The 10,844-nt window shown below is 32.0% G+C and overlaps 1 protein-coding gene across 1 annotated transcript; it reads left to right on the plus strand.

Moving 5' to 3' along the window:
- Positions 1-462: 462 nt before the first annotated feature.
- LOC133177205 (uncharacterized) lies at positions 463-2,055 on the plus strand. The gene is made up of 5 exons (XM_061312285.1): positions 463-496; positions 602-1,381; positions 1,467-1,608; positions 1,691-1,864; positions 1,998-2,055. The coding sequence occupies exons 1-5, from the start codon at positions 463-465 to the stop codon at positions 2,053-2,055; spliced, it is 1,188 nt and encodes a 395-aa protein (XP_061168269.1).
- The last annotated feature ends 8,789 nt before the right edge of the window (positions 2,056-10,844 follow it).

Raw genomic sequence — 10,844 nt, forward strand, 5'->3', positions numbered from 1 at the left:
TTATACCGAAGTTTGAGTCTGTATAGCTAAATATATCGTTAAATAATGTCTTTCAGGTTGAGTTTGAATGTTTACTTGGCTGTTGGTTTTTAAGTAGAGCACAAAAGGGTTTAGTATGTATTCAAATCAGGTGAGTTCTGGAAAATATGTTTATGTCAATGAATTATGTAAATATCCGCTAGGTATCTTTTTGTATTATACTTGTCACATTTACCGTCATAATTAATTATTGTTTAAATTTTGGATTTACACTAAATAGGGTGTGTGTGTGTGTGAGGGAGAGGGTGTGTGTGTGTGTGTGTGTGTTTTTGGTTGTGTTTTTAATAAATGTATATTGTTTGTCGCTAGAGATCGAAAAGAAGGTGAATATGTAGAATCGAAGTTGTTGTAGGGTCAATATAAACCAGTGCATTTTCAATGTTAGAAATAAATTACATGGTTTAAAATGTGTTTCAGTTGAAAATGGAATGTGACACAAACGCAGAAAAAGAGAACGGTAACTATATTTACACATTAAATTAAGCTAAAAACAAATCATTTTTAAAGGAAAAAGTATTTTAATTTTCAAGGTGCATAATTCAATTAATTATATTTTCAATAGAATATGTTACAATATCTGAGCTGGACAATATTATTACCAAAGAGATAACCTCATTGAAGAGTCTGGTGATGGAAAACACGAAAGTGATGATTATGGAAGAAATGAAAGTATTGAAAGAGGACGTCTTCAGGGAAATTAGCAATGAGTTTTTTATCCAGGACAAAATAAAAGAAGAAATCAAGATGACCGTTTCACTGAAAGTCAAATCGTTTGAATATGAAATGACACAGAAAATGGTTCTCTTCACAGATCATTTACTAGGGCACCGTTGGGACCAATTATGGAAAACTCCTAAAGATGAATCTCTGGGCTCTACATTTCTGAAAGAAATTCTAGACAGGCATATTTCTCAGTGTAAGGTCGTTTTAATTCGTCCTTCAAACACTGCAAGAGCTCATTCAACTCAAAGTCATGTTTTATCTGTAAATGAGACATATACTAGACTTATCCCTAGAGAAATTGAATCAATTCCGAAGTCAAGCACATCATCTTTCATTGATGAAGAAAACGCTGTATCCCCTAACTCAATGGATATAATTTCAGAGCCCTTGGAGATGCCAACTAATCAAATGCAACCTAGTTATGATATTGTCGACAGTAATTTCAAGGTCTCCAATCAGGTCGAACTGACTACAGAGAAGAAAAACTCTGCACATATTTCACGGCCATTTAAGACCTTGAGAAGCTATCCAAGAAGACACTTAGCTAAAAAAGAGACTGATGTCCTTAATTTAATTGATGATTCTAACTTCATGGTGAAATATATTAATGATGAGATAGGTACAAAATTGAAAATACTTGTAAATTGTGTACACTGAGTATAGATAATAGAATCAATGATACATTTTGAATGTTGATATTACAGGAAATGGTGTATTTGCAAGGAAGAAGTTCTCTAAAGGTGAACCTTTGCTGGAATACAAAGGCAAATTGAGGGAAGGTCCATTCCTTGAAGACGAGGATGATACCTATTTCTTTGAATTTAATTTCAATGGCAAATTGAAGATGTGAGTAGTTTTTAATCATTTTCACAGCAGAATGTATCCTTCATCTTTCATTTAAATTTAAAAGAAACTAATTTACTTCTAGAATAGACGCATCTGTAGACGATGGAAGCCTTGGCAGATTAATTAATGACGAGCATTGCCATCCTAATATTTTTCCAAAACTCGTTGAAAAAGGCGAAAAACAACACATCATATTCAAAGCAAAGAAGGATATAGAGGTAGAGGACGAAATTCGATTTAATTATGGTGGAGAATCGTATTCATGGCGCCACAAGGTATTTTTGTGTCAAAATTCTGTTTATTATGCAATGTAAAACACCTATAAAATGCATACTTACGATGGTTTATACATGAATTAATTAATTTGATTTTATTGTTTTGATTCCTAGGTTTCAACCTGGACACCCTCATGGTTTCGGAATGGAAGCTCCTGAACAGATTGACTGAAAATTGTTTTTCTAATAACAAATAGAATATTTTGATATATAAAATGTTAAAATGTTCTTCAAAAATCCATGTATTAAAATGAATTTTAAATTTAAGATATTTGAAAATATATAAAATTTTAAAATGTACTTCAAAAACTCATGTATTAAAATGAATTTTGAAATTAAGATATTTGCTTATTTTCAATTCTAAATCAAGGCTTATTCCATAAATAAAATGGAAACTGTTCAATTAATTCAAAATATCAACATAACATTTATCAAAACTTTACCTTAATCTTAACCGTAACCCTAATCTTAGCAAAAAACTTTACCTTCCCTTTTTTTAAACCTTAATTTAAATTTTAATCTTAACTTTAAACTAACCCTTAATCTAGCCTATGAACTAAACCTTATGGCAATATACGGCCGAATTATCTGCCCCTAAAATTTGTTTAAATCATTTGTCCATACTTTCCGATCCAACATTTTTTGTCTTTTACAGACACGATAGTCTATGCATTGGTCTTACAAATTCAACTACTAGATCATTCTCACAAAGGAAGATTTTTTAGATTAGTTACCATATCAAGATTCCTTTCTGAAACAAGAACTAAAATTTAATCTTAATCTTCAACCCTTCATTAACTTTAAAAACTTCCTTTAATATTAATCCTTAACCCTTACCTTAACCTTTATCTTCAAACCTAACCTTAACCTTAATCTTAAACCTAACCTGGTTTTTTAAACATAACCTGGTTTTTTAAACATAACCTGGTATCTTAAACTTTACATGGTATCTTAAATCTAACCTGGTATCTTAAACCTAACCTGGTATCTTAAACCTAACCTGGTATCTTAAACCTAACCTGGAATCTTAAACCTAACCAGGTAAATTAAACCTAACCTGGTAACTTAAACTTAACCTGGTAGCTTAAACCTAACCTGGTATCTTAAACCTAACCTGGTTAGGGTTAGGGTTAGGGTTAGGGTTAGGGTTAGGGTTAGGGTTAGGGGTTAGGGTTAGGGTTAGGGTTAGGGTTAGGGTTAGGGTATAGGGGGTTTTACGAAGATTGCTCCGGAGCCATCTCGTCAATGTCACTTTCTGTCACGTGATTTCAGTAGGCGTGGTTATTAAATACTTTGTGTAGCGAAACTATTAAAGTTTATTTCGTCATTTCCATCATACACTTTGGCTCAGTAGGTTGAACAGCGGACTTCAGATTAAGGGGTGCCGGGTTCGATTCCCGATGGGATCGTTCATTTTATAGCTCTTTTTATTATTTTTTTTAAGATGAAAGTCGCTGATTAATTACAGATCTTTTCGAGTCAAATATTAGTATATATTGAGATTTTATACCCTTTTGTCCAAAGCTTGCTTCGAAATCATTTGTTTGGATATATAGAGAGATTATTGAAATCACAAGGAAGGAAGTGTTACAATAAAAAAAATAATAATTTCATTTCGTATAACAAGAATAATTCACTGCCGCTCCCTAACCCCTCTTTTCTATCATGCAGTTTGGTACAACTCTTACTCTAAAGAATGTTTATTAGCATATTGATGCAGCTTTTACTCTTTGTTAGGGGTAGGCTAATGGGGCTTTTATTGTAACTCAGTTGCATCTTGTCAATGCCAAAAAAAATCACGTGATAATTGTACGTCCAGTTTTCTGATAGATATTTTACCATAGAGAGTTCTAGAACCTTTACGTCAGTTCTATTTTTATTGTCACGTGCATACTTGTAGGTTTGAGCCGCCATTTTACTAAACGAGACAGTAGGAAGATGTCAAAGAAAGTCGAAGAACCCGGTAAGTGGAATAGAGGAAAAGGAATCTTTTTTTAATGCTGGAGATTAAAATATTTTCTTAGAATGAGAACAAACTTCAATATGTGGTTGAAAATGACCGATTTAATAAGAAATAAAGTAGTTTTAACGATCATCAAAATTAGAGATATGAATAAGAGAAAATGACTTAAGTTGAAGATATAAGTAATACCGTATTGAAAGGGTCACAGTGAAGACCCTGATCCGAAGTGTAAAAATTGCGTAATGAAACATGCAAATAAATAAATATCTTCTCTTGACCCGATAATATGAGTCATGAAATATTGACTTTGTCCATGAGGGGAATTTATTGGAATAGACAATTCTCTTGAAAACTTCTTTACGTCAACTGTATTAAAGTGAAAATTAATTCACAAAATATATATATTCCGTGGTAAATTTGTTTTCTTTTAAATCTCAAGTCTACTTTGTATGTGATCTTAGTACCAAACTTAAATCTTTACATAAACCATTATATCAAATTAACCCTAACCCTAACCTTAACCTTAATCTTAACCTCAATCCTAACCTTAATATATTTACCCCTTAAATCTCACTGAAAGAACAGAATAATGTAAGCACATACTGATTACTTCATTAGATTTTCATACAATGATGATCCAAAACAAATAATTTCTTCGCTTAGAAACATGAGTAAGTAATAATTATTAGGAAGATTTCAAGTTAAACTATATTTAATTAATAGATGAATCTCGACTCTCTAAACCTGGAAAAGAGGAGATGAAAGAAAAGCAAGAAAAGAAGATAGAAGGTAGATCAAAACTTATCAACAATTAGTTATCATACTTTATGAATTCTGTTTAATTTCATTCAAAGGACAACAAGCAATGTGGTAGTTGGTAGGATGATAAAACTCCAATTAGAGTTTTTGATTTGGTTTCGGTTTAAACTTTATGCAATGAAATTAATGTAAAGAATATTGTTTGAACTATATTCATGGTGAAAATATAATTAACTGATTCTCATGCTTGATGAATGATTTCTTCAAAAGAACAAATGAAATTTTCAGATCCTGTCTCATCCACAAGTTGTATGGAGCAAGGAAAAGAAGAGGACTTGAAAGGAAAGCAAGAAAGAAAGATTGAAGGTAGACCAAAGCTTATCAACAATTAGTTATCAAACTATATGAATTCTTTTTATTTCATTCAAAAGACAACAACCAATGTTGTAGGTGGTAGGATGATAAAACTCCAAATTAGAGGTTAAGTTTTGGGTTCAGTTTAAACTAGATGCAATGAAACTAATGTAAATTAAAATTATTGAACTTTATTCATGATGAAAATATAACTGACTGTTTCCCATGCTTGATGAATGGTTTCTTCCAAAGAACAATTGAAATTTTCAGATCCTGTCTCGAGCACAAGTGGAATCGAACAAGGAAAAGAAGAGAACTTGGAATTAAAGCAAGACAGAAAGAATGAAGGTAGACCAAAAATATAAGTTTAATTTCAACAAGCAGTGTTGTAGTTGGTAGGATAATAAAACCTCAAATAAGAGAATTAGGTTTGGTTTTGGAATCAGTTTATCAGCTCACCTGAACTGAAATCTTAAGTGAGCTTTTCTGATCACATCTTGTCCGGCATCCGTCTGTCCGTCTGTCAGTCTGTATGTCCCTCTGTCTGTCCGTTAGTCTGTAAACTTTTCACATTTTCATCGTCTTCTCAAGAACTTCTGGGCCAATTTCAACAAAACTTGCCACAAAGTATGTTTTAGTTAAGGGGATTCAAATTTGTTCAAATGAAGGGCTATGCCCCCTTCAAAGGGGACATAATTATGAATTAGTAAAAAACAAAGCCATGTTTGGTCATATTTATATGGAATCATCATCAGGTAGTGAATCTTCAAGTTTATAGAAATCATGACCCCCAGGGGAAGGGCGGGGCCACAATGACTGACCATTGTTTTAAAAAGAAATATATAGGACAATTCTTTAAATAACTTCCCAAGATTAAAAAAGCCATGATTGGTCATATTTATTTGGAAGCATCCTCAGTTAGTGTAGATTCAAGTTCAAATCATGACACGACACCCGGGGCTTGGCAGCGTCCACAATGACCGAGCAAAGTTTCACATTGAAATATGTAGGAAAAATGTATTAAAAACTAAAGAATAGCAAAGCCATGATTGATCATATTTATACGGAAGCATTCTCAGTTAGTGTAGATTCAAATTTGTTTCAACCACCACCCCCGGTGGTTGGGCAGGGCCACACTGGCTGACCAAAGTTTAACATAGAAATATATAATAAAATTCTTTAAATATTTTGTCGAGAATAGCAAAGATGTAATTGGTCATACATATATTTATATGGAAGCATTCTCAGGAAGTTTAGACTCAGGTTTGTGCAAATCATACCCTATCCCCTTTAAGGAATGGTTGGGACTTTTTTGGGTTTAAACTTTTCAATAATTAACTAATTTTTGCTTTTATGCTAGCCACAGTGCTGAGGTGAGCAATGTGGCCCATGGGCCTCTTGTATTAGATGCAATGATATTAATTTTAAAAAAAAAAATATTGAACTATATTCATAGTGAAAATGTTATTGACTGATTTTCATGCTTGATGTATGGTTTCTAAGTGGAATGTAAAAAAGTTTTTAAGCTGTTTTTTATTTATCTTAGTATCTCCTTTAAACAGAAAAGATAAAAAGAGAATTAGGACTCTTAGGTATAATTTTTAAAATGTTTTACAGATACGCCAGTGAGACAGAATATATGTATCGAGGATGATGAAATCCCTTCAAGTCAACGATGAAAACACCGATATCGTATGGTCAACGAACCGAAGAAGTTATGAAAACAAAAACATAGCTTTATCAGGAAAAATGGGTTTCAATTAAAATGACGCTGATTGCTTGTTTTAACATGACGGTTTTTTTGACATTTTTTTAAAATAAAGTTAAATCTTGTCTTGAACATGATGCTTTGATTGAACATTAAAGAAATGTTTAATTAATTTTGTTAGAAATTTCATTTGGAATATAGAAAAAAAACTGGAGGTTGATGTTTGTTTGTAAAGACAAAAGTTCCATACTTTGAAGAAATAAATTTGAGCAATCAGTTTATTTAGTTAAGGAATGATTTGTTATTGAACTTGATCAATTTTTCAAAACCTAAATGGGGAGAAATTATGTTGAAATCTAGCAAGATGTTTCTAGATAAATACTATGAAAGCTGATGGTCTAGTTATCAGAATAGGGTGGATTTTTTCCCTCAAAGAAACTTTATTAAAAACTTCCTGAACAATGTAAAATATGTGATTGATTGATTGAATTTTTCGAAGATTGTTCACTCATATGGAGATGTCACCATTTGCTGGTAGAGAGCAGTATATTCTGTACTATACTCGACACTCAGGACTACTGAGCAGGGAGGGATCTTTTTCGTGCCAGCACCTACTGCGACACGGGACTTCGGTTTATACGGTCTCACCAGAGGAACCGGTGTACATGTCCCACAGTTGGATTCGAACTATCGAGTTCAGGATCAACACCTCACTTCACGATTTATAGAGAAGACGCTCTCAGTCAAATGCTGACTGAAGTTTTTCATATTAATTGTTAGTCCATTATTTATATACTGAATTTACGACAGATTCCCCCCCCCCCCATTATTTCCTGATCATGACAACGAGCACACGGCGGTTGTGACCGCTCGGCAGGGGATGCTCACTCCTCCATGGAATCTGATCCCACCTCTGATGTTTCGGAGGTCCGTGTTTCCTCTGCTCTTATTTTGTATATTGTTTAATGGACTTTGAGATTGAATACTGCTCGTTATCTCCATATCCTTCTCTAACATTTCACAACCCGGGCGACTTTAGATATGAGGTTGAGAATATAAAATTATTTTAACCTTTGATTGCAAGACTATGAGTAAAGATAAATCAGCCAAAGAAACAAAGGGGTTGACGTGAAGGTTGTGATAATGCTTAAGGAGAATCCCAAAGAATATCCCCAAAGCTTTTAATTTTATAGATCTCTGTTTCAATCCTTTTAAATGATGGTTTCTGCATTGAAAGGCACACATTAGCTCTTAATAATTTAATAGAATTAGTTTCCTATTTTAACAAAATGGGGAAAAAAAATTACATCAAAATTAGATGTTTCTTGTAAAATATTTGCTATAAATCAATGCATCACATGGATACCTAATAAAATATGTAGAGAAAAGTCGAATAGAAATTTTTAGAAATAGAAAAAAAAATAATTTAAATAAAACAAATAATTTTTTTTAACTTGTGTTTAAATTCTTAAAACTAGGCACAACTGGAGAAAAACATGTTTGTTAATCATATTTTATAAGAAATGGGCATGAAAGTTTTAAATTTTACAGAAACATATTTTTTTAAAGTTTGGCCAATCCTGATGAAAAATAAACCGATCCCAACCAGAATTGTACATTTATTAGATATAAATAACATTTCTCGAAGAAAACTCGTCTTATTCGGTATAATAGGAGTTTAAAAAAAATTGAACTTGACAATCAAATATATTCTTTAATAGTAAATCCATGAAAAAGGCAATAAACTAGTTTTGTAGTTATTATGTTGAAATTTTGATGAGGATCGGTGTAATTTTGATCGGGTTAAATAACAAATTTAAAAAAAAATTATTTTTTCCCCTAAATTTTTGCAATTTCAGTTCAATTTCTCTTTAAAATGTGATTGGAAAACATGTTCTCTTAAGTTATGACTAGTTTCATGGTGTTTTTAACCATAGGTTTAAAAATATTTCACAAATGATGAATTTCAATTTCATAAATAATTGGTATAAAATTAATTTAAAAAGTCTTTGCAGCATTTCTTAGCATATTTTTTTGGACATTTATATGATGCATTCATTTACAGCAAACTTTTAAGTAGAAAACATCTGATTTGGATATAAATACTTTTTTCTTTATTTTTCTTTAAAAATATACAAAAGAAAAAATCAGAGCTAATATCGGCCTTTTAATGCCTCATACCATTCTTTAAAAAGGATGCCACAAAGATCTATAAAAGAAAGAGTTGGCCTGGCATTCCACTTTAACATTTGTTCTTAATCTTAAACTAAATATTATATGTAATCCAAATTCAAACCTTAATTTGAATCTTAACCTAGAAGTAAACCTTCACTTTTACGTCAATCTTAATCTTCAAACCTCAAGCTTATCCTTAATCTATCTCTTAACCATAAACTAAACTTTAACCATAACTTAAACCTAAATCACAACCTTAATTTATCATCAATTTAACTCAAACATATTTTTACTCTTTAACCCATCCTTAACTCTAATCTGAATCTTAATCTTAACCATAACATTAAATTCAATCTTAAACCTAACCTGAATCTGAAACCTAATGGTTACCTTGATAGTAAACCTTCTTATGTTAACCCTTTTCAAAAATGAAGATTTGTTTGATTAGTTACCATATCAAGATTCCACTCTGAAACAAGAACTAAAATTTAATCTAAATCTTCAACCCCTCATTAACTTTTAAACCTTCCTTTAATATCAATCTTTAACCCTAACCTTAACCTTTATCTTCAAACCTAACCTTAACCTGGTATCTTAAACCTAACCTGGTATCTTAAACTTAACCTGGTATCTTAAACCTTACCTGGTATCTTAAACCTAACCTGGTATCTTAAACCTAACCTGGTATCTTAAACCTAACCTGGTATCTTAAACCTAACCTTAATCTTAAACCTAACCTGGTATCTTAAACTTAACCTGGTATCTTAAACCTAACCTGGTATCTTAAACCTAACCTGGTAGCTTAAGCCTAACCTGGTATCTTAAACCTTACCTGGTATCTTAAACCTTACCTGGTATCTTAAACCTAACCTGGTATCTTAAACCTAACCTGGTATCTTAAACTTAACCTGGTATCTTAAACTTAACCTGGTATCTTAAACCTAACCTGGTATCTTAAACCTAACCTGGTATCTTACACTAATCTGGTATCTTTAAGTAAGATATAAAATATTGTTTTCCGGTTTTTGTTAACAAGAAAAGGTAATACTTTGGATATTGATCATTTTACTAGATCTTATTTTTCTTAAACTTGTTGAAAACATTAGGTCTAGAAATATCAAATAATTGAAACGTACTTTTTTCATTGGGGTCATAATTCTTCGAAATGTCTAATTTTTAATTATGTTCCATGCGCAGATCTTGAGGGGGTGCGGTGGTGGGTCCGCCCCCCCCCCCCTCCCTTGAGTTTTTAGAGATATTAAACTGATAAAAAAAAAAAAAAGCAAATAAAAAGTTACCTTTAGACCGCCACGACTTAAAACGGAGACTACTTTTGTGACGCAGACCCAGTTTAAGTTTGTATGAGAAGTAATAGATATTAAAGCATTAGAATTCATTACTTGTCAGCAAATATCTGTCAACCCCCCCCCCCCCTCGTCTACCTATGATTTTCACGTTTGTGCGTGTGCGTGTGTGTTGTTGTTTTTTTTTTTTCGCTTATCAACAAATTTCTCTCAATCACTCCACCCCCCTCCAGCTATGAAATAGTAATTTCACGTTTGGTAACTTTTATTTTGCTTGCCAGGAAATTGAAGAGTTAAAATGGATTGTTTTTTACTGTGGTCCCCCCCCCCTTCTTGGAAAAAATCCTTGATCCAATCCATGGTAGAAAATTACGCTGGTATCTTAATACTCTCTTTATATTGCATTATTTTTGCACTAAGTTTGTTGTACAAATGTCCGCGAAAAAAATTGACTTCATACATAGCGTAAATTAATAAGACGCGGTTAAAACACATCCACCTTAAATAAATGGTTTGGTTTAAAATAACTTAAATTTGATCAAAATAAGAGAAAGAAAAGAAATACAATTAACCATACAATGATGATCCAAAACAAATAATTACTTAGCTTAGAAACATGAGTAAGTAATAATTATGAGGAAGATTTCAAGTTAAACTATATTTAAATAATAGATGAATCTCGAATCCTAAACCTGGAA

The sequence above is a fragment of the Saccostrea echinata genome, unplaced genomic scaffold, assembly GCF_033153115.1.
Source record: "Saccostrea echinata isolate AGI-Se365-2 ecotype Australia unplaced genomic scaffold, CSIRO_AGI_Sech_v1 ptg000100l, whole genome shotgun sequence".
Classification (NCBI taxonomy): Eukaryota; Metazoa; Mollusca; class Bivalvia; order Ostreida; family Ostreidae; genus Saccostrea; species Saccostrea echinata.

What these genes read in the sequence shown, in the direction of transcription:
- LOC133177205 (XM_061312285.1), top strand. Translation starts at nt 463, where the DNA reads ATGGAATGTGACACAAACGCAGAAAAAGAGAACG. An exon ending in AAACGCAGAAAAAGAGAACG is followed by an intron (nt 497 to 601) that starts GTAACTATATTT and finishes TATTTTCAATAG; the next exon opens with AATATGTTACAATATCTGAG. An exon ending in TTCAATGGCAAATTGAAGAT is followed by an intron (nt 1,609 to 1,690) that starts GTGAGTAGTTTT and finishes ATTTACTTCTAG; the next exon opens with AATAGACGCATCTGTAGACG.